The sequence below is a fragment of the Labrus bergylta genome, chromosome 6, assembly GCF_963930695.1.
Source record: "Labrus bergylta chromosome 6, fLabBer1.1, whole genome shotgun sequence".
NCBI classification, from domain to species: domain Eukaryota; kingdom Metazoa; phylum Chordata; class Actinopteri; order Labriformes; family Labridae; genus Labrus; species Labrus bergylta.
In genome coordinates this window covers 14,671,670-14,696,593 of record NC_089200.1, presented here as the reverse complement: position 1 = coordinate 14,696,593, position 24,924 = coordinate 14,671,670, and the positions used below count along the sequence as shown (strand labels likewise).

Sequence of the window (24,924 nt, the reverse complement as noted above, 5' to 3'; positions counted from 1 at the left end):
TGATTAACCAGTTATTTCAGCTCATAGCCAACGTCCCTTACATGTATAACCTGACAGTGTACTCTCTCAAAGGTTTTTTTTTTTTTTACACAAAAACAACCACATTTGTCATCCTTTTAAAAAAGAAAGAAAGAGGGAGGGGGTGTATTTTCCACCTGCTTCGATTGCGTATATGCATAAAAAATAGAACTCACATATTTTCTTGAAGTAGAAGTATCAACAGTAAATAAACACTTTTAATAAAAAGATCTCACTTTTTACAATCTTTCCATACAGCTGACAATGTGCAAAAATTGAACAAGCAATAGCACCACCTAGAGGCGCTGCTTGTCAACAGGCAAGGCAGGCAACTGCTTGGGGGCCCCAGACCAATAGCGGGCCCCAGAGGGCTGACAAAATTCAAACTAATACAGCGACCCATAATGTGCAAATTTTGCAGTGACAGTCGGAAACCTCCTTAAGGGGGCCCCATCTGACAGCATTCACTTTCATTGCCATGCTGAATGCTGAAACTGATTTTAGACAATCGACTCTAGAATGGCCACTGGTGATATGGTGAGTATTTCAGTAGAGTTTCTTTGTAATCCACTGATTGACTGGTCCATGATACATTATAACCAATAAAGATTTAAGGTTACAGTTAGCCTTTGAAGCACAGCTGCTGAACATGACCAGAAGCTTTTGTGATTTATATTAAAGTTATTAAGAGAAACAGCCCACAGTATACAGGGATTCAAATGGGTGCAAATGATTGGTATGCCACTTAATGCAGTCAAAAACTTTGCTTCTCCATTTCTTCTCAAATCATATCTCACCCTTAAAATTGTACTCCTTTATTGTAGGGGCCTTCACAATCACCTGCTCGTGAGTAAGTTTGTGGTCCTCATGAATGCTGTAAATAAATGCAGAACTACCCCCTGAACTATGTGATATTGTATCTACATCTTAAACACAACCAGGACATCACAGGACTTGTTGTCCCACAGCTCTGATAACCAGCCAAGCGTTTTATTTTTCCACACCTCCTCCTTTGGGAGCCACAGACCGTTCTGGTCTCTCTGTACTGCATAGTCGAAATATATGCTCATCTTTGCTTTTAATCTGTAATTAAAAAAAAGCCTCAACCAGTTTCAAATATCAGATTTACAGCACAGAACAGTTAAAATCTCAAATGAGTCGAATAGCAGTATCTAATCCCAGGACAATATGACTTTATCCCATCAATGTTTCCTATAGGATAAAGTCAATAGGATGTCATTTTGATATGCTATAATGGTCGATTTTTTTTTGGACGGCCGCGGTGAGATGAGCATGTTTTTTTGTGCACTTTGTGTGCGACTGATTTTCATAGTTAAAAAATGCAATGACAAATTTGCTCTTGGGTGTAAAACAGAGATATTACAACCAAAAACCTTCTAAACTCTATCAGACTTTATGTTTAAATACTGTAAGACTTTCAAAGTGAATAAGTGGTTTTATAAGTGGCCGTGGGTCATTATTGTTGAAATAAACTTCAACAGGCTGATGGAGGACTGCAACATGATTTGAATATATAGAAAATATTAGCATGCATAAGGTAAAACATATATGGTAAACATGGTATACTTTATAATATATTTTTTTTGTTACATCAGAAAGTTTCAACCTCTGGAACCATTTTAGTTGACACAGCATGGAAGTATTTAGTGCAAGTAGAATTTAAGTCATGTAAATCCCTTCCCACCCTGCTTTATATAAACTTAACAAATATTTCTGTGGCATTAGAACTCCAGCAAACTTTTCCAATAAGTGAAAAGTCATATTGCATACCATGAGAGAGTTAATCAACATGTTCAATGTCTCAGGATAAAATGCTGATCAGTGTGTGTTCGAATAGGACTTCCGATCAGTCTTTTAACCCTTTATCATAATCATACTGAATAAGAATTGTTCCAGATCCAGATACAGATGATGGTGATGAAGCTGACGGTGATGAAGATGATGTACAACCAGAACAGAAGACGATCCATGACCATCCCGATCATCTGCCACTCCTGCGAGAAATTGGTCCCCTTGAAGTGATTGTCTATCTGCAGGCGTATGGCTGTGATGTCTCTGCTCAGCCTCTTCAGCTCATCCAGGGCCGGGTCTGGGTGGGCTGAGGGGAGCAGGGGGATCGGGGGAGTCGGAGGGGGTTTCACTGAAGTTTCATCACTAGAGAAAGTCTCACTCCTTGAGATGCTGCTGATGTTTGGATTCATTTCTGGTTCTGTCAAAAACCAAATAGTCAAATATGAACTGCACATTCTCAGATTATACATTAAACATGGAAAAAATGTTTTTTATTCATGTAGTCCATTGCTGTTTTCGCACTGTTGAAAATGTTTGACATGAATGCATAAGGGTAACCACGGCAACACTACTTCAATATGTTCTTAACCTAAAGCTACCTGGGGGAAAAACATTTTTTAACCTTTATTTAACCAGGAAAGAAACTTGTTGAGATTAAAAATCTCCTTTTTAAGAGTCTCCTGGCCAAGACAATCAGTTTATCTAACATAACGACAAAAATATAAACACAAACAAAATCTGCTGTTGAAAAGTACCTAAGCTTTCTAAGCAAAGATAATTTAGTCTGAAGATATAGTCATGTTAACCTGACATGCATAGTAACTGAGTCGCCACAATCTAAAAATAATTCTTACAAAATCATTTTAACAAGTAGAAAGCACTTTTCTATCAGCCTCGTAGACTCCCCCCCCCCTCCGCCACTCCCCAAATTTGTCAACAAAGTAAAAGTTCAGAAAGTAAGTGTCAAGGTGCTTAAAACACTTCTATCAGCTGAACACAAACTGGCAGGCAGATGTCTGATCAACTTTTATAGGTATCAATAATAATTTCATCACTATACCTCTTGTATTTTGGTTAAGGATGACGGTGACTCTGTTGCTCTTTTTCTTTGGTGGGAGACAAACTACAACAGCAAGATATTTTAGCACGAGGATGCTGAGCCACTTTGGCACGGCACTGTACTGACTTGAGCTGAACTGGATATTAGTGATAAACACCGTCTCCAACAGGCTGGCCACCATCAGAGCCAGGCTGAGGCAGAAGAAAACATCTGCAGGAAGCAATAAAAAAAGGTTAGTAATCAGCATGTATTTCAATAACAACTGTTTGTTTGATATGCGGGGTATTTTTGGAAACCGTTCTCTTTTAAACTCGACAAACCTAATTTAATTCTATCTAGCAGGTTCTGCTAGCTAGGTCCCTTCCAACAATTTCTATCCTGATTAAAATATTTATCAAATAAAATAAATGTAATATGTAAATATAGAAACATGTTCTGGATAATATTAATATATATCTATAAAAAAAAAACCCTACAATCCCATTTGTCTATCTATGTAATGATGTGCCAGTCACGTGATAATATTTGGATGATGTGGCCATTAAATAGAGAGAGACATTTGGATAAATTGATAAGATCTTTTGCCACTTTGTTGGTGTTTGTCCTGCACTATACGAGCATGTATTGGGCTAATCTTGCTTCCACTGAAAGAAGTTTGCATGCTTCTTCAATCTCCCTCTTGAATCAATTCAGTACAGTATCACTCAAAGTACTCACTGATGAGAGGTGTTGTTTCCCCGGTGACAGGCAGCAGATCATTCATGATGAGGAGGAACACTGTGTATCCCAGGATGAGCGTCATCTTGAAGGAGCCCCGGTCCACACTATGGGGGGGCAGAAAAAAGCTGAAGAGGTCCACTGTGACGAGGAAGCAGCTTGGGATCAGCAGGTTCACCACGTAGATGGTCGGTCTGCGTCTGATGACGATCTTTGTGGAGGACACAGGTATACACTTCCATACTTTAGTTGGACTAGTGTACTTCAGGTGTTTTGTTATTTTGGGAGGGTTTGATATTGTAAAAAGAAGCCCATTATAAGTTCTGTGTAACCTTAATCAAAAGCCGTGTTGAACTTGTAAACAGGAAGTTCAGTTTCCAGAACACAAAAAATGGAAGCGCTACAACTGGGTAATTCTAGTGGTAAAAGTTGCTTACGTTGTATCTGACTTCAGAGTAACTCTCCTCTAAGGTCAGTGTATATGGAGTTACGCTGAGGCCTACGAGCTCCCACTCCCCATTGGTCTGGATCACTTGTCTGGACTCCTTCAGGATCTCTTCAGCTGTGGCGCCTTGAATCATCTGTACGTCTGAAGCTGAAATACAAATACATATAATAGTTTTTAGTTATTTTTTACACCCATGATAATGTTTTTTTTTTTTTTTTTTTTTTTTTTTTTAACGCACCGGCTTAATTTAGAGGTTAGAAACAAAACTTAGAGTATCTAACTGGAGTGTGGTGACATATTTCGACTGAAATGGGATATCCAATCACAAGAAAAATGGCGGAACATAACATTGGGATGAATTTGATTGGATCATGAGCTTAAACAAGGCTTTTTAATTGGTTGAAAAATTGGTAAACGCCCCTGAGTGCAGGATGAGTCATGGAGACATAATGGTGCCTGGTGGAGAACTATTCATGTGTAATATTATTTTCTCTGTTATGATATTCATACTTCAGTAGACAAAAGTTCTCTGTGTCTGAGGCGATTTCTTGGAAATGTCACTCAAACAAAGAGGTGATTAACCCTAAGCTATGTTCAGTTTTTTCGCCCCCCTACAGCCTATGATCCTCACCTATCTCTTCTTACAGCTGACAGTTCAGTGAGGCTGTCAAAGATCAGACTTTTGATATTCAAACATACTTACCAAAATGTACGTATGCTCCAAAGGTCAGCGAGCAGTTTTGGATATCGAATGGGAAAGAGTAGATTTCTAATCTGCACGAGCTGACCACTCTAAGCGGTTTATCATCATATATGTAACCTGTGTTGTATAAGTAGACATAGGGCGTTTTAGGAGAAATATCTTCATCCATGCTGAAAAAGAAGAAGATAGAATTAAAAGCTGGTCTTGAAAAATACATCTCGAAAAGTTAGAGATTTTGGCATGAAGTTAAAAAAAAGGGGGGCAAGGATTTTTCCTTTAACCGAACAACTATAATCCTGTACAGCAGCATGGAAGTTTTCCTCTTTTTTATTCATATTAAGAATATTTTTTTGATCGAGACAACTAAACATCCTTTTTACTTACAACTCTCCAATGTGCACATCAGGGACCCATAGCATTTCCCGAGGGATAGAGAGTCTTTCAGCTCCACATTTGTCTTTATCCCAACTCAGTCCTTCTATTTGCCACTCCTACATGTGCAGAACAAAAAACATGTGACTCAGACCTTTAAAAAACAACTATTTAAACTGTGAAACCAAGAAAATAAGGTCAATAAGTCATTATGACAGAATATTTTATAATCAAAAACACCCCTTTCCCCTTTAAATTTAATGTTAAAAAACGTACAAAGCATTTGATCATTTTGCACACAAACAATGATTACTCTAATAATTGAACTTTAATTTCAATTTATTTTACTTTGGTGAATTTGAAACAGGTGGACATGGAAGTTTTTTCTGCAACGGAAGTCTTTGCAGCTAGAATCAGTGCAAAACAGTAGTAATAGGCTCATTTTCTTAACATGCTTATGCTTGGATAGTGCTTTAAAAATCTACACATGACAACATAACAAGAGAATTTTAAGCCAATGACAAGAGATCTAAAGTGTGTTTGTCATCGCTCTGTAAACATACCAGGACTTGCCATATTACTGTCGTCATGGTTTGGGCCTTTTCATCCTGTGAATGACATTCAGTGTTATGTTCATTAAATTCCGATATGCAGATTAGACATGCATTTTGAAGCAATTACTTGTGAAATGTGAATGAGTGCTCATTTAGAAGCCTAAATCGACCTTTGTGTGTAGACTCACCACTCCTAAAAGTCCAACCACAGTGACACTGATGGTGATTTCAAGTGGCTCTGTGAAGTTGTTTCTGGGAAGCACCCTTTGAACAGGGAGTAATTCCTTTTCAAGTGCATGGTACAAGGCTTTACGGGTTGGGCTGTCACAATTCAACACTGCTACAAAACCTGATTAAAATGATTGGAGAAAAAAACTTAATTTGCACGACAGGTCATACCAAAACGTTGTGTTGGGTCCAAGTTTATTTAAAAGTATGGACACCGAAAGAGTTACATTTGAGAGAAAAAAAGGAGAAATTTAAGTTTGCATTATTTATGAGAAAAGACATTTAGCCTATATCACCTGCAGTGGAGAAGCAATGCATAAAACAGTAAACAGAAAAAGTATTGTAAATAACAAAAATATTAAACTTATCAATTTAAAATCTATCGTTTAAACACAAAATGAAGACTTATTTATGCAGTAGTATACAGTAATATAGAAACAGAATGAAGTAACAGAGATAGAGATAGCTGCCATTCTGTTATTACTGTCCGTCCGACAACTGGCTTAGACTTCTGGACCTCCATACATGTGTGGTGGTTACTGTGTCTGCAGGGACTCTGTCCTCAGCCTGGATTCTGGGTGGTGGGGAGTGGATGTGTTTCCCCCAGCCAATGACAGCGCACAGGTTAGTTTAGGAGTGGAGACGATTCAGCTATTGGACGCCATTTAAACTGGCAAATATTGCAGATGTGGATGTTTCGGCAAAGAAGAGAAACTATAATCATAGTGAGGACAATGTTCCCCTCGTGAGACAATAAAGAATCTGAATTTGAAACGCCAAGCGGATAAAACACGTTGCAAAAAGAGGTTGCACCTTGGGGTTGGCTTTAATGGAGTTAGCCTGCTTCCTGTTGGACAGGCAGGTGCCAAACACACATGGTTGGCTTGTGCTAGCTTGCTAAATTAACAGCTTTTCCATTACAGCAAATGTAATAATTTTAGTTAGCTTGCAGGGTAGGTAAAAGCAGTAGACGTACGTGCTACGCCCTGCAGATAGTGTGCGCTTCTGGTGGCAGTGAGCCCAGGAGGATCGGCCCAATTTGAATGTTGTATTTACAAACAGCAACAGACAATGACACTGACTCTAACTTTAACTGAGAAGAGACACAACACAAAGGCATATTCAACCAATAATCAATCAAACTGCAAACAATTCTGCTTGAGCAAAACATGTTAAATGATATTAGAGCTTTTGCAGTGTGCAAGCAAACAATTATGTTCAATTTGAAACACTTTTTCAAGTACTATAACTTTCATCTAATGATCCAAAGCACTTTTTACATATTTTATAAACTCAAATGCTTCTAAATTTTATGACCACCAGCTCAACTTTTAAAAACATTGCAGAAAGCATGTGTGCCAATATCAAGCAGACATGCTTTATAACTAATTCTACGCCTAGAGCAGCACACTTTTTTTGATAATTTATTCTTTATCCGATGTCTCTTGACTACAGACAGGCCTAAAGCTTTAGTGCGATGTTCAGGCTGGTTACACTTATTCTAAACTGAAAGTGATTCAAACGATTAAGCAAAAATCACACAAAGTTTCAGCTTTTGGTAAGATGTCCTGTAAGTGCCAACATATAAAGCAAACTGGCCCTTCTACATCTTTGCTCATTTTAATTGAACCTTAAATTGGGACATCAAAAACAAAAGAGGTCAGAACAAAAAAAATGACCACTTTATATCCTTAATGTCACTCTTCATCTACTTTTTTTCTCTTTTTATACAACCAATCCAATCTTTTTAATCTTCTAACATCCACTTTAAAGTTCCTTATTAGAGGACGGGTCATGCGTTTTAAAATATCTGATTAATGTTACAATTCACCTAGCAGACGCTTTTATCCAAAGCGATGTACATCAGAGAGTAAGTACAACAGTAATCCATTCATACACCGCCGCCGAAGCAGCCGGAACAATGCAGGGTTAAGTGTCTTGCCCAAATACACATCGGACTTGTTACTCAGCTGGGGATCGAACCCTTTCTTCCAGTTGAGAGGCGACGATTCTACCAACTGAGCCACAGCCGCTCCGATTAATGCCTGATAAGCTTGATTATCTCTTTATTACAAAGTAAAATTATAACTCCAATTTTTTATTTTTAAAATGATGCATATGATTATGAATACCTGGATATAATCAAGGACTAAAAGTGCATAAATAACGTAACATAAGCTTCTATAAATACAAATTAGTTTTTAATTATAACATGTAAGTCTTGTGTTTTTATACATTCATTTATTTATCTAGAGAGCCAGGTAATTGTATTGTATTGGAATTAACTCAGGCCTGGAGTATTTTGGGACAACAGACCTGAAGTAGACATGAATTAAACTTAAGTATTCATAGGTTTTAGATAGAGGATCCTTTATAATCTAGTTTATATTATTGCCACCTTACCGTCAATGAACAGCAGAAAACAGATAACGACGAGCTGGGCTGGTTTCTCCTTCATTTTCAGTCTCATAACGAATGCCCTCGTCTGCTCCGTCACACTGACACGCTCTTCCCGGGAAACACGACTTGTCAAAAGTGTAGAGTGACATATGCAAACTCCTCCACAGGCTAATATTGACTTTAGAATAATCTGCACTGTAGCATTACTTATGCCTTTAGGGTATTCTCATTTGTTTGTGACGGACGACTGTTGGCATAATTAGAGTTTGAATTGTACAACAGGTTCTGGAACCATCTTCAATTATGTATGTCAACAACTTTACTCAAACACGACATCTGTTACATGACTGGGTTTCTGTTATCTTCCTCGGGGACTGTACACAAGTTATGCTTAGCCTCTGTTAGTTATTAGTGCCTGCTGAATTCTGTTTCATTTTGAGATGTTAGGAGAAAAGTATCAATAATGGTCGGCGGAGACTTCGCCTTAAGTAATGTTTAAAATTCAGTTTTCGCCCCCTTCCGGCAGTCCCTGTGGGTCACATAATAAGAGAAGTGAAGCCTTAAGAAGCAAACTGAAGTTTCTGTTGTGGTTGAACAATCCTTATAGTTTCAGAAAGTTCCTAAATGATTTGAAACGACCATATTTGAGATACAGCCATAATGCTGTCTGAATCCTCAAAGCTATCAGTAATGTAGCTTTAATGCTAAATGGTAACTTCAGCTTTTATAGTGCTTTTCTAGTCTTCTGACTATAAAGCGCTTTTACACAGCATGTCACACCTCCACATTCACACTGATGGCAGAGGCTGCTATGTAAAGTGACCATCAGAAGTAACTAATCCCATTCATACACCCCAGACGAAGCAGTGGGAGCAACTCAGGGTTGAGTGTCTTGCTCAAGGACACCGGACATGTAGCTGTAGGAGCTGGAGTTAACCTTCTGGTGAGGAGACAACAGACTCTAGCAGCTGAGCCACAGCAGCCCCTTATTACGTTTTCTTTTTTCTTAAAGGGATACTTCACCCGTTGAAACATGAATCTGTATTGACATTGGGTCATACATGTAGTAGAGATGTGAAATACATTTTGAAGTTGGTGCCTTCGTGGGCCGAGAAAAGGCAGAAAGTTACTTTTTGGCTCATGTGGATGAAAGACACCAAATCCCAGAATGCAAAGCACTGCAGGCCACTCCCACTAATGTCATGTTTACAGACATATTTAGCCTACTTCACATACGGCCGTTTCCTCAACTGATTCCGAGATTTCTTCCAGAATTGATCTTGGAAATTCCTGGCAGAAAACAGACTCTATGTCTGTGTCCAAAGGCGAACAGTGAGATCACTGACACTACCAGTCCGCCCCAGCTCGAGCCGGCCCCGGCTCCTCGTCCTCACCGCTGCCGACAGGCAGGCCCTATACTGCTACGGCGGCCAGCAAATGGGTGAAGTATCCCTTTAAGCATAGGAAACAACTGCCCTGCTTTCTTGAACAAAGAGGGGGTTAAAACTGTCCACATTCTCTTACAAAGGCAAAGTTTAGAGCCACTGTCCACTAAAACAAGCAGTCCAAATGACAGCAATAGATGTGTATGATTGTCCTGCATATATGGTATTTAACTATTATTTCTATAAAATTAAATGTGTATACATGTGGATTAATATGAGATGAGAAGAAGATTATAAACTGTTCTCAAGGTGACAACAGTTTTGTTTAATTTTTTACAGATGACTGTCATGCTTTTGATCAGACTGAACAAGTGTGGATTTTAAAACCACTAATAATTAAGTCATTTACATAGTCTATTTACATACTGTCTCTCCTGTTAACATGAACTGTTCTCATGGCTTAGAGGAATCTTTATGTTTGTTTCCTTGTGGTCAGTGGGAAATAGCTTCAGGGAACAGATGATCCATCTATTTTTGAGAGCTTGCTGCGCCTCCATATCCTGTTCACTATAATGTCTAATAAAAGAGAAACAGCGCCCATTTTTTTTGCTCTTTTGATGAGGACAACATTGATCTCTGTATGCTTTGAGGTAATCTGTAAACAAGTATAAATCAAAAAGACATCCACTGCTTTGCCAGTGTTTTATTTGAAAAAAGCCACAAAACAAACAGAACTACCATTTACTTAACTCTCCAGTTGTATTCCGCAAATTAAGTTTCCTAAAGTGCTATTGCTTCACTGCCTGTGAGCTTATTATCAATACAGTCCCTTCTTTCTTGTTTTGTCTTAAACTGGGCCTGAATGACAACCTGTCAGGAATCCAACTAAGCTCACATTTGTTACTCTTGGCTGTGTACCATAAAAATCAGATGAAACATGCTTAGCTAATGTCTTTATGAATCAAAGACAAGGTTAAGTTGTCAACATTAGTAAACAAGCAAGTTTACAGATAATTTCATGAAACTACAGAGAAATCATGTTGTTTCTGCAAACATGTCTCTTGATAAATGATTCATTTCTGATCTGTTTGTTAGAGGGAGTTACTAATAAACAAAGAGGATGCAAAAACCTCACTGAAGACAAAAAGCGTGGGTGGGTGATTAAGTGCATCCTGCCAGGTTTAAACATTTGGGGCATTTAAGGTGGATATTGCTGCCAAATGTTGGAGCAGGAGCGTTTTATTGTTTAACACAAGTTCATTTTTCAATAAAAGTTTTATTTTTTTATTTTCCCCTGGATAAAGAAACCATTTAGATTTTTTTTGGGGACAAAGATGAGACCCTGGAATAACTGGGCCAGGTGATATGCTACTTTATGAACACATCATAGTAACCAACATTATGTACCATTGACAAGGATAATTATGATGTCACAGTTATAATTCTGCACTTTTTTTTTTTTTTAATTTTCCGGCAAAAACAAACTCAGCATGGTGCATATACACTTATATTTCCCTGCTAAATCAAAAACAGAAACCAATTTAATTAACGATACAGTAGCAGCAACTCATTCATGTTGACAGAGGCTCAGTTGTTACTTCGAGTTAAACAAATAACCTTCTTATTTTGTTATTTTTACATCTGTATGAGTAGTCCAGCCCTTGTTGACATTGGACCCACATGTAACTACTGACTAATCCAGATACACCACATAAAGATGATCACCAGGGCATAGCAGGAAATGAGAAGCAGATAGATGCGGAAGAGCAGGAAGTCCAGGACGTATCCTACGTGGCACCACTGCTCCTGCAGCTCGCTCTCCTTCTTCAGCGAGGTGAGGTGGTCACGGAGGTCGCCCAGGTATTGACAGATCTGTTGGAGTTCAGGAGGAGCAGCTGTACCTGGTAGAAGGGATTGTTGGCACAGTTGGTTCTTATATGAAGTTTTTATATTGACAATTGATTTATATGCATTTCAATAATGATGAAAACTGGGTATTTGGATGTCAGTCCAAAGTCTACCCTATACATACTTTTATCAAATTTTTCAATTCATAAACAGCACTTATAACCTATAAAATTGTAATAATTACATTTCTTTCACTGACAATGTGTTTAATACCTTCATTGCTGGGAGGGTGCTGTGCAGGTATCTGGTTGGCTGGTTGGATGATCCAGGGGCCTGAAGTGCTGTCACTTGAGATGTCAGGTTTGTCCTTCTGCAGTGTTGAGGGGTGTTGGACGTCTTCCGGCCATCGGTAACAAATGAGGTTAGCAATGTGTTTGAGGACGACAACCCTAACCCAGTTTGGAACCTCTCGATATTTCATGGAGTTGTGATGGAGGACATTGGTGATGATGACTGTCTCCAGCAGACTGATGACCATGAGGGCCAGGCACACTGAGAAGTAGATTCCTAGATTGAAGGACACATTGAGAGATTGAAGCATTCACATTTAAGAGGCCATATTTTCATATTATTTCCTGCAGTCACATCAAGACACTGAACCCTGAATTGTTCCCACTGCTACGCCAGCGCAGTGTAAATGTGAACGAATGGGATGAGTTAGTACTGATGGGCACTTCACATAGCAGGCAATGGCATCAGGGTGTGGTCTATAGTGAAGCGACTTTGAGTAATTTAGAAGACTGAAGGCTAGGGCTGCAAGGTGGCGCAGTGGTTGGTGGTGTTGCCTCACAGTAAAGAGGTTCCTGGTTCAAATCTCCTGAACAGAGTTTGTATGTTCTCCATGTTTGTGCTTTGGTTCTCTCTGGGTACTCTGGCTTCCTCCCACAGTCCAACAAACATGCTTGTTAGGTTAACTGGTGACTCTATATTTTGTCCATGTGAGTGTGGCTGGTTTTCTGTCTCTATATGTGATTGACTGGTGTACAGTCCAGGGTGTACCCCGCCCTGCCTCTCGCCCAATGACAGCTGGGATCGGCTCCAGCCCCCCACAACCCCCGAACGGGAAAAAGCGGTAAAGAAAATGGATGGATGGAAAAGCGTGATGCGAAATCTGAGTCCATTTACCAATAAATGTTATGGACGTTGCTATTGCTAATTTTTAATAGATCAGGCCATTTAGTCATGAATGACCACATTTCAAACGATATAGCCTATAACCCAGTTCTCAGTTTATGTCACCTCCATGTGCCACCCTCTCTGACCTATGATAGGCGTGCCGTTTGCTGTGCTGGGCAGCAGGTCGTTCATGATGAGCAGGAAGACAGTGTAGCCCAGGATGAGGGTCATCTTGAAGGAGGCGCGATCAACGCTGTGGGGGGGCAGGTAAAAGGAGAGGATGTCGATGAGCATGAGGAAGGAGCTGGGGATCAGCAGGTTGACCACGTAGAGCACTGGCCGTCGCTTTATGACCACCTAGTAAGAAAGTCAGACAATGACCAGTTTTATCAGCAGGCCATCAATGAGGTTCATGTAACAGAATCATGTTTTTTTTTTTAAAGTCACTCCTCTACTTTGCTGCAAAGGTCATCTTTAGCAATGACAACATGTATATCCACTGTAGCAACAAAGAGTCATTTCACTTTTTACACATTACATAGGCTAGATAAAATAATGGAATGTCGCACCACTTAACAGCTTTGTGAAATTAAGAGCATTGAGAACACCCATATCATGTCTGCAGGTTTAATAATAATACAGAAAGAAGCATTGTGTGAGCTTATCTAAGCAGAGCTTCACAGGTTAAACAAATAGCATGTTAATTTGTGAGCTTTAGAGATGTTTGCAGGCATACTTTGTTTTTTAGGTCAAAACAAGACACGCTGTTCCCCACCATTTTCAGTCTTTATGCTAAGCTAAGTCTCTGTGACTGTACAAACATGAAAGTTATTCCAAACTTCTCCTAATGTTGTGTAAGTGATCGTTGTAGCTGGTCTCCGTCTGATCGCCAGATGTTTTATTTTCAGCTAAATTAGACGGAAGACAATCAAATTCAGTGTTTTTCTCACCCAGAAGGTGATGATGTCCCACTCATCGATCCCGAACTGGAGGATTGAAGTCTCCCCCAGTATGTCCACCAGCTCCCACTCTCCACTGGCCTCCAGGTAACGCTTTGAATTACTAGACATCTCAATAAATGTCAGAGCTGGACTGACCCTCACATCCCTTACTGTGGAAGAGAAATATATAAGAGAGCTAAAAACTAGATTACATGATGCACACACACCACACATTCCAATCTGCGCATTGCACTTTGACACCCTGGACACTTAACACACTGACACTTTACACTGTTTACATTATTCTATATTTTATATTTTGTATATTCAAATAATTCTTTTTTAAATTTTACATTATATTTCTATTTTACTGTATATATGTGTATTAGTAATTTGAGTGTTTATTGCATGGCCTTGCGGAACAGTCTTTACATGTCACTGCACATCTGAACTAGCCAGAGCGTCCTCTAACACAAAGATATTCTAAAATGTATGAGTTTCTCAATTTGATTTATTCATTGGATGGTTTTTTTCCTCATAAATATCAGGACATTCTCTCTTACTGGTGTGCATGTAGGAGCCAAATGTAAATGTGCAATTCTGCACATCAAATGGAAAACTGAAGATCTCCAGGTTGCAGGCGGATACAAGCCGAAGCATCCTGTCCCAGCGGATGTGACCTGTGTGGTTCACGTAGACGTAAGGACACGCTTGGGAAACATCATCATCCACACTGGGGGAGTTTGAAAAGAAAAAAAAAATAGAAACACATTGGCAGGAAATCATATTGAGGTGGTTCTTTATTGAAAGAACAAAAATGTCAATGGCTGCAACTGAATTTCTTGGATGGCTATACTTTTCTGATTGCATGAACCACTGAGTACTTGTGGGTTACTTTGTTCACTGTTGGGGAGTTTATTAAACAGCATAGATGAGAGACAGTGGCTCTTTACATGGTGTGAGTGGATAGTAATGGCACACATCTGTGTTAGGGAACCAACTGCAATGTAATGAGCCATTTAGTTTGTGTGTACAAATTGTAGGGTTACATTGTAACCTTGGTTCTCTGAGTAGACAGACTATCTCTCCAGCCTCTAGGCCGCTCGAAGACACGTTGCAATCAAACTATCACTGATTGCACGCCAGCACAGGTGCTTTATAGATGAGCTGTGGGGCGTGACCAGGTAAGCCGGTGTGTCTTAAAGAAATATCCACAGACTCTGACGAGCAAGGGATCATATCCCGTACATGTAATGTAACGGGGTGGAGAGTCTCGAGACGAAAGAGAACCCCAAGTGAGCCATCAAAAAGAAAATCAAACGGTCTTTTACAGCAGGAGAACTTACAACTCATACACGATGATGTCAGGAGACCAGAGGTGCATCACAGGGAGGGAAATCCTGGTGACGCCGTCACACTCATCAGGCTCCCAAACCAGGAACTCATTGTGCCAATACTGCAGTAAATTCATCAGAAATAATGAACTGATAAACTTGCAACATGGAACTACAATGTCAGTTTCCTTGTCATTTCCTTGAAGTATGTTTCTGCTAAAGTGCATTACATTGATAGCCATTTTAATATCGATCTCGGTTCTACTTACCAGTCTCAGCCACAAGAAGGTAGTGAGTATTTGGGTTTTTTCATTCTGAAATATAGTTAAGTACAGGTAAACCTTATGTGGGGCTTATTATTAACTTCTATCATGCTTGAGTTCATTTAAATATGCATGGATTGAGTTGTTCTTTGTATGATTTAAGATTGCTAATTGACCAACTCACCACTCCCAGGACAGCGTACAGAGTGAAGGAGATGTTGGCTATGGTGGGATTGCTGAGATTCACCGCTGGTCTGAAAGGTTTCAGGTCAAACACATCCTGCATGGACTCATAGGTCGGACCGCTGTGTCCTTCTTTACAGGACAGTTTACTATGACACAGAGACACTGACAGGAGAGACCAGTTAAATAAACACTCTACACTGTTGCTTTAAATAAATCCAAGATTCCCCTTCCCTCCCAGTATCCTTATTTTTGAGAAGTGTAGAGCAGTTTACCTGAGTTACCTACAAAGTTCCTATACACAAGATTTTCACAGGCTTAAACATTAGACTGAGCTTTGAATTATTATTGGGGGCTAAACATCCAAAATGATGTAGAAATGTTTTCACTCTTGCGGACCCCTCACCATAACTTCTCACGTATCATTTTATCTTCAAACAGTGATCCAGGGATCAAATTTTCCTCTGAGGACAGTTTGTGTATAGAGTTATGAACATACACCACAGAATCTGTGCATTTCTCCAACTTTCACATTCCTCTACCAAAACTACATAATGCACCTTTATTTTAGAATTCAATTTAAAAAACAATTCATCACAAAAAACTGAAACATAGCTGATAATTTACATTTTAAAATGTATTCCTCAATTCATTCATACCCATATGCAATTGTAAGAGTCAGTTGAAATTTGCCTGAGCAGAAAAAATGAACTTTTCAGTTGCAGAGCCGAAGATGCTTTAGTCTGGATAATAAAGTGCATACATAAATACTAACAAGGAAGAAGAAGAAGATATGATTACCTGAGAACAAGAATAAACCAGAGATGATCCTGATCCTCTGCTGACACAGACTCATCGTGGTTGTCCCTGAAAAAACAAATATCCTCCACAACCACCAAACTGACTCTGTACGAAGAAAACACTGAGGGTTCCTACTGGCCGGGTAAATACACACACGCACACGCACACGCACACAAGCACACACACATGCATGGATGCACACAGGCACACAATCAACACAACAAGTTTTTTGCTACTTACCCGACTTAACCTAAAGCACCTATGCCCAACTCGTTACACAATCTTAACCCGTGGTTTAAATAATTGAAATTCTGTGATTCATCTTGTACTAGGAACTACATTTTTTGTTGAACATGGAATAAGTCTTCATTATTTGACTGTACACAGCTTTGCCTTTTTAGCCCTAAACATAACTAATACAGACATTTACACACAAACACACACACACACTATACCTCTAAAAATGAAAGCAATGCAAGATTTATTTCATTTTGGTATGTTTGAAAAAAAAAAAAAGTCTTTAAAAAATTAAGAAAACAGGTACAAGGGCAGGCCATTTCCTGTTAGGACATTTATTCTTCATGTACATATTAACAATAATAGACATGCAACAAAAAATAAATAATCCAAAATTGAGCTTTCTTGCAGATTGATCAAAAACATGTACAGAACGTGTTGTTGAACACCTATGATAACCACTCATCCATTGTATTTTTTAACACCTCCACCTACGGGAGTTTTATTCTCCAGAGCTGAGCAAACCTGTGCTTATCATTAGTAAGTGCTGCAGTAACCGCTGACTCACTGAAGTCAGGGGTTTAAAAGTGAATGCTGGACATGTTCATTTACAGGCTACATTTAAAGTACTTTAGAATCACTCCGAAGACTTGTTTTTGTATTTAGACTTTAATACTTTTACCTCAGCGTGTTGAAGGTGATACAAATTGGACAAATGACAGCGGCAGAGGTCTTGCACACAAGTGAGAGTAAGCTGGGATGTGACATTGACATAAATATTAGTGAAATACTTGCACTTGAATTAATTCACATATGTATACAAACATTAACAGGGCCATTAGGGCTTAACAGCTCAAGATTAACAGCTCAAGATTGAGTTTGGGATTAAATTAAAATTGTTGAAAAGAATTTTAAAATTTCTGCATTTTATTTTTTCTCCATCTTTTTTTAAAAATTTCAGATTTTAACTGTGAGCTTCTTATTGGTCAGACTTAACATATTATTAATACTAAAGTGCGCTTGTGTTATTCTGCTCTCCCGGCACATCATAATGTGGAGTTATTCCAGATCCAGATGGATATAATGGAAGCAAAGCTGGCCGAGATGAAGATAATGTATATACCAAACAGCAGACGATCAATAACGATCCCTATCATTAGCCAGTCCTGGGAAGAGCTGCTTCCCTCGATTTGTTTGTCGATCTGAAGTCGGATGGCTGCGAGATCTCTGCTCAGCTTCCTCAGTTCATCCAGAGCGGGATCCGAAGGAGGTTTATCAGCGCAGACACTCTGAAGATCTTTGGCAGAGATGGTGCTTGAATGGACTTCTGGGTACATCAAAAATCAAAAGTAAAAGTAAGTATATCAATTCTGAAAAACAATGTATAAACAGTAATCAATAAAAAACTATTTTGCCATCCTGTTGAGAAATAGAATAAACAGCAGTTGGGAAAAAATGACCAACCATAAGACCTCCGCAAACTTGAAAAACCTTTCAAAAAGGTCTAATCGTCACTGAAAAATTTTACTTTAACTGTAAAAACATCTGCCTTTAAAACATTTTCAAAACACAGTTTGACCGGATTGCTTATTTTAATTCTTTCACCAGAGTGTGAATGCTTTTATCATGAAGCAAAGTCAATCTGCTGAAGAATCCCTACGAGATAACAAGTGTATTGTGTTCAATTATTTTGTTCAACTGATACACTTCATGTGTATACCTGTTAATTTTACACTTCTAAATAATGAATACCAAGCACACAGACTCACATGTTTTTGTATTGGTTCAAAGTGAGAAGTTATTTTCAGAACATGTCTCATAAGAAAGACAAGGCGAGGCCCCTTTGTTAGCATGTTCTCCTTTGCCTGTCAAGATTTTCATGTCAACCATTTAAACGATGTGTCTCCAATTTAAGAAAACACATTTCCATGAAAAGAGCATGCTTTTTGACACTTGATTTGATTAGTATCACTAGCATATTTGCCAGTTTTCTGTTAATGCCAATGCTAGAATCTTTCAAGTTGAGGAAAAAGCCCTTCATAGCCCTTCAAAATTCATTCAGCTTTTTTTTCTGCTTGCTGACTTTTGTTGTTTTCAGGGTTAATTCTTCTGATGTGGACTTTAAAGTATATCTTTGGACAAGCTCAGTGGATCTTGAGATTAATATTTTTGCACAATTAAAAACCTGCAAGATCATGAACAAAGTATGACCTTTTCTGCTTAATTTACTCATCATTATAACTTTTTTCAAATGAGTTGCAAACAAAATATTGTAGAAGCACAGTATTAAGAACAGAACAGTATTAAACTGTTATTATACCAATATTGGGTGGCTGTAGAGAGACAGTGACCCGGTTGCTTTTCTTTTTTGGAGGGAGACCAACGACCTTAGCTAGATATTGCAACACGAGGATGTTGAGCCACTTAGGCACCGCACGGTACTGGCTGGAGCTGAACTGCAGGTTAGTTACAAACACCGTCTCCAACAGGCTGGCCACCATCAGAGCGAGGCTGAGGGCGAATAAAACGTCTGCAGGAAACAAAGAAAAAAAAATAGAAATGGAAAAGGAATGAATAAAGAGAGCTCTGTCATTCGGACTTTACTCTTCATGTTCTATCACTCACTGATGAGAGGTGTTGTTTGACAGGCAGCAAGACGTGTGTCATCTACGTAATGAGGCCAGTCAAGTGATTCTATGATAATATTATTGGATGATGTGGCCATTAAATGGAGAGAGACCTCAGGGCACCTACGTTAAGTGTAAGTCACAATGGATCTAGAAATATATTGTATGTATCATGTCTGTGTGTTCAAAATGTGCAATTACACCTCTGAAATAGAAATATGGATTTGTGTGTGATTCAAAATGCTAACGCCTTATTGGGTCACAGAGGAGTGCTACTGCTGTCTCTTCAAACAGCTTCGATTTAAGCTACTTCGTACTGTACATTTATAGACATTGATAGAATCTTTTGAGACTTTGTTGGTGTTTGTCCTGCACTATACGAGCATGTATTGGGCTAATCTTGCTTCCACTGAAAGAAGTTCGCATGCTTCTTCAATCTCCCTCTTGAATCAATTCAGTACAGTATCACTCAAAGTACTCACTGATGAGAGGTGTTGTTTCCCCGGTGACAGGCAGCAGATCATTCATGATGAGGAGGAACACTGTGTATCCCAGGATGAGCGTCATCTTGAAGGAGCCCCGGTCCACACTATGGGGGGGCAGAAAAAAGCTGAAGAGGTCCACTGTGACGAGGAAGCAGCTTGGGATCAGCAGGTTCACCACGTAGATGATCGGTCTGCGTCTTAAAATGAACTTGGGGTGAGACACAAGAGCAAAGACAAAGGTTTTAAGCAAGGCTTTTTAAACTAAATATACATCTTTGTCATAGTTTCACATGCTTTTTCAGGGGCCCCTTAGGAGAATTGGTGGTCATGAGGATCCATTTGCCCCCCTTTGCTCTCTTCTTTTTTATATGCTTCTACAAAAACATAAACCCCCTATGTTTACCTCTTATTTATTTTAAAACAAAAAAGGTCCACTTTCATCTTGCCTGCTTTTTTGGCATTGACACATTTTCATTTTTTTTTAAGATTTATTTTTGGGCTTTTAATGGAGAGATAGGACAGTGGATAGAGTCCGAAATCATGGAGAAAGAGTAGAGAATTACACGTGGGAAAGGAGCCACAGGTGGGACTCCCGGTCCGCCCACCTGGAGGACCACAGCCACCATGCATGGGGCGCGCGCACTAACCACTGTGCCACCAGCACCCCGGCATTGCCACATTTTAACATCTACTGTGTCATCTTTTCACTGACTGATTTCACAAAATAACAATGGCAAATTTCTGACATAAATCACATAAATTACATTGAAATTCTTCACATTGTTTGTGGTATCACAGCGTATTAAGAAGTGATGTTACGCAGATAAGTACTGGTATTCATAAGGTGGATACAGAATAAAATAAAGTGCTTACATAGAATTTGATCTCAGAGAAGCTTCCCTCTGTTATCTCCAGAGTACTTGGAGCTGCTTTTATATCTATAAGCTCCCATTCCCCTTTTGTTTTCAACACGTTTAAGGACTCCTTCAGGATTTCTTCAGCTGTGCGGCTTTGAATCAATGTTATGTCTTGAGCTGGAACAGATTTATGTAAAAAAAAAATGAAAATAAGCCTTAACATTTTTTTTTTTTGGTAAAGCCCTGCTTCAAAAGTAACAAGTGTATTTAGTTTTAGTTTTTTTTTTGCTGGCTTACCAAAGTGTAGAAAGGGTTGAAAAGTAAAGGAGCAGTTTTGCATATCGAAGGGGAAAGTGTAGATGACTAATTTGCAGGTGTTGACCACTCTCAATGGTTTATCATCATGTACAAGACCTGTGTTGTATAAGTAGACATAAGGAGTTCTGGGAGATACATCTTCATCCATGCTGAAAAAAAAAAATAGAACATACTTTAAAAAAGAAACAAAAACCTGCATAGGTCACATATTCTACTCCTTTTAAACGAGTTGAAATAAATCTCTGAGCTCCCCAAAACATATTAGTGAAGTTTCGCCTCTGATCCTGTATGTTATCATGCCTATAAACCCCTCTATTTCAGCCCTGCTCAGAACAGACTGTTTCTGTGGGAGTGTCACCCACCTGGGGGAGGGGTTACGTGCCTTTGTGATGTCACAAAGGGAAAATCTCCAAACAGTTTGCTTGAGCACACATTTTATGAAAAGTGGAGCAGGCAAAAGACGGAGGGGACTTTTCTAATGATTGGGGGGTTTGTAGACAGGGACACATATTAATGTTTCAAAACCATGGTAAAGTGTACTTTGCATAATATGTGACCCATAAGACTTTTTTTTTGTCATTGATAACTTACTAAACCATTAATATTTCAAACTTGGTACAGTTCTTACCGAATCTTTTTAGGATTCATTTAAATTGTGGCAATTTGATAGAAATAAGAAAAAACGTAAAGCAAGCAGCCCAACAACCACTGTTTAAAACATATATTTCCTAAATATGGTTGAACAAGTTAATAGACCACTGAACATCCTTTTTAACTTACAACTCAGTGATGAGAATGTCAGGGATCCAAAGGTGTTCCCGAGGTATAGAGACCCTTTTAGTTCCACATTCCTGCTCATCCCAACTTAGTCCCTCTATTTGCCACTCCTAGGGTAAACAGATGAAACTCATGGGGTAATCAGCATAGAACATGTTTTGTTTTGTTTTGTTTATTAGGATCCCCATTAGCTGCAGAATGTCCGCAGCTATTCTTCCTGGGGTCCGCAAAAACCATGACAGTGTGACTGCGTCGTCTTACAACTTAAAAACCAACATAACACTCATTAACATAGATACACAACATTCAATATACAGCTTACATCCTAACACATAACATTACAGTACTAACAGACGTGACAAGACATGAACACACAATGACAGGGTGAGGACAGCTTCTAACAAATGCCCTCCCCCCTTCTCCCACATAACCCAGACTCTCATCAGCCCCACAGTCAGAAAAACATCAAAGTAATGTGAATGCTGAACTGTTCTTTATGCGTTACATTAACACCCACTGAACTTTAAATGTATTTTCCTTACATGCACTCTGTGAGTAGGTTACATACACTGAAAGATTTTTTTTCTCATAGTCCACTGCACAGCTCCTACATTGCACCTTTTGTACATTTTTGTGTCTTTTATTTATTTTATTTTATATTTTACATTTTTTTATTATATTTTATATATTGTAATAGCTTCTTCTACTGTATTATTGAAGTTGTTGCTAGTTCTGCTTTATTTCCTTGTTAATTGTTTAGCACCAATACACCAAGTCAAATTCCTTGTACGTGTAAATGTACTTGGCAATAAAACCCGATTCTGATTCTGATAATGATAATGCGATTGTTCATTTCATGGCAGTGGCATTTGAACCTGTTCAGTTCCTCTGTACTCATGCTACTGATTAATTTAAAGAATACATGTATATATGTACATGTACCTTCAAAATGCCTAAATATAAACACACATAGATAAATATGCAAATACAACAATCAAACAATTACAATGTGAAAGCATTTGAACTGTGTCACTAGATACTTAAGGATGAATCTGTTTCTTTCTCTCAAATATTATTGTTGTCAGTCAAACTTATGAAAAGCCAACAACAGACAACATGGATCGTGACAATCTACTACCACTAACTCACTTACCCTTGTCTGAATCAACCAGCCTGACCTGTGGTTTGATGACTCTTTGCTCAACTTCATTTGGCATTGTTTCTTAAGCTTGTTTTGACCCTTTCTTTCATTTTCTTCTAAAAAGTGTCTTGGACTTTTTACCAGTCTGGAAGTCAAACTTTGAGTTGAAGCTTGTTTTATTGTATTGCATGATATAACTTGACCATACAGCTTTACTCTTTAGGACATGCCAAGTGTCTATTGTCATGGCCTTTTTCTCTGTACATCAAAAACAGTTTCAGAAGTACCCTCTTTAAGATGATTATTTTCTGAGTTCTGAAAGCTTACCAGGGTTTGCCATATGAATATTGTCAAGGTCTGGACTTTTTCATCCTGGGGATAAGACATGTTCATGATCATGAATGACAAAATCACAGATACTCAGTGGATACAGTTATACATGTTAATGAGCAGGCATGAATAAGAGTATTGCCTAGCTCATGGACTCACCACTCCTAACAGTCCCACCAGAGTGAGGTCAACCGATACATTCAGTGTATCTGTGAAGCGTTTTACAGGTCGCAGCAGTTTTTTGGGAAATAATTCTGTTTCAAGTGCGCGAAACAAGGATTCAGGTGATGGGCTGCTGCAGTTTAATGCTGCAGCAAAACCTGAAGTCAAACACAGAAAGTAGAATCAAAGTTCATGATTATGCCAAAACAAAACATAGTATACTTTTAGGTTTGGCAGATATGTCTTTGTATGCTGTGTAAACAATTGGAAAACATGAACATTTTTAACAAAATGCTTTGTATCAGATGCAGGTAATACATTGGAATACATCAAAGTGACTCAAAAGTGAATTCATTAGGAGATACTGAGATAAACTTTGAGGTTTCTTATTCATTTGATATCTTTGTTTTCAAGAACCAGTTGGGGTTTCAGGTCACCCCTTAGTGGGTAAATTACCCTCTTTACATTTTGCCTTGGTTCTCTCATGCTTTTTAAGGCTGTGAAAATGGTCAGGACTCAACTGGAGATTACTAGTTGAAATGTACGACAACGTTCACAAGAAGATCCACATTCCTCATTTCAATGCTGGCAGCTTGCTGCTCTTCTGATATTCCCCTGCAAACTCTCCTCGCGTTTCTTAACTCAACAGCACAAGTGTTTCTCCTCTCTTTCCTTGTGAAAGTTTTATTTTATGTCAATAACAATTGCATGACTTTTGTGCAAAAAAAAGATTAAATTAACACAAGTTATTTGCATGCTAACTAGCACACAAATGAGCATGCTAACTCACTAAACTAAGGTGTAACCATAGACTGTAAATGGGTGTAACACATGGTAAACACAAAACCTGCGACACATCAGCATGCTATCATTGTCAATGAGAGTGTGTTAGCTGATGTTAGCACTCAACTCAAGCATTAACAGCATCATCAGCGCTGCTAGCATAGTTAAAGACTCTTTATTGACACGTGTGCCTCTCAGCTTAAAAGCTGCTACAGGTTACTTAACTGTTAACATAATTAGGGTTGTAAAAAGCAGGTTTATCATTCTGTAAAAATAATAAAAATAATCTCACTTTTATTTTATTTTTGCTCAAAGTTTAGTGCATTGTTTTACTTGAATTCTTTTTACTTTTTATGTCTTACTTGAAAAGAGTGAAGTCCACTTCTTTAACAAAACTCACTACATTCTTTTACACCTTTTAATTAATGTGTGGAATGACTTTTGCAACTCTTGCAAATATGTACGATATGTTCAAAGGTTAAGACAGCTATAATCATATCATAAAATGATGCTATATTTGTTATTTCACTTTTTCTCTTGAAAAATTGACCAGTGAGATTTTTTATGTATAGTTTTCATGATGAGGCTTATGTATTCTTAATACTAACAAAAGTCTCTTAGAATATATCCAAGTTAAAGCATCAAATCAAGTCAGCTGGCCTTACTTCAGTTTTCAAAAGTTTCCTTTTCATTGAAGTAATTTAGAAGATTATAACGTTTTTATTTCTTACCTTGAAGCAGTGACAGACAGATGAAGATGAGCTCAGCTGTCTTTACCTCAGTCATCTTGTGAGTGTCAGCTTCCACAAGAAGAAACAAAACTTCAACAGTTTACACTAAAGGTCTGTCAGTTGTCCAATTGGCAAAACCCACTATATACTTTTTTCTCTGTGAATTGTTTGCGCACATGCACACTTTAAAAAAAAAAAAACCAGTCAAACAAGGATGTCTGCTGCTTGTTGTT

At 38.5% G+C, this 24,924-nt stretch overlaps 2 protein-coding genes across 2 annotated transcripts; both read right to left on the bottom strand.

Moving 5' to 3' along the window:
* Nucleotides 1-218: 218 nt before the first annotated feature.
* LOC109987982 (uncharacterized) lies at nucleotides 219-16,337 on the bottom strand. The gene is made up of 18 exons (XM_065956322.1): nucleotides 16,244-16,337; nucleotides 15,444-15,607; nucleotides 15,266-15,310; nucleotides 15,009-15,118; nucleotides 14,226-14,395; nucleotides 13,672-13,832; nucleotides 12,868-13,078; nucleotides 11,819-12,112; nucleotides 11,385-11,598; nucleotides 8,316-8,437; nucleotides 5,873-6,033; nucleotides 5,694-5,738; nucleotides 5,143-5,249; nucleotides 4,759-4,928; nucleotides 4,045-4,202; nucleotides 3,608-3,818; nucleotides 2,891-3,100; nucleotides 219-2,248 (listed from the first exon to the last, which is right to left on the bottom strand). The coding sequence occupies exons 1-18, from the start codon at nucleotides 16,296-16,298 to the stop codon at nucleotides 1,911-1,913; spliced, it is 2,946 nt and encodes a 981-aa protein (XP_065812394.1). The 5' UTR covers nucleotides 16,299-16,337; the 3' UTR covers nucleotides 219-1,910.
* Nucleotides 16,338-16,796: 459 nt separating this feature from the next.
* On the bottom strand, nucleotides 16,797-24,818 carry LOC110006093 (5-hydroxytryptamine receptor 3A). Its single transcript, XM_065956340.1, has 9 exons — nucleotides 24,692-24,818; nucleotides 23,175-23,335; nucleotides 23,013-23,057; nucleotides 21,548-21,654; nucleotides 20,747-20,916; nucleotides 20,466-20,626; nucleotides 19,590-19,800; nucleotides 18,801-19,010; nucleotides 16,797-17,807 (listed from the first exon to the last, which is right to left on the bottom strand). The coding sequence occupies exons 1-9, from the start codon at nucleotides 24,744-24,746 to the stop codon at nucleotides 17,527-17,529; spliced, it is 1,401 nt and encodes a 466-aa protein (XP_065812412.1). The 5' UTR covers nucleotides 24,747-24,818; the 3' UTR covers nucleotides 16,797-17,526.
* Between the last annotated feature and the right edge of the window lie 106 nt (nucleotides 24,819-24,924).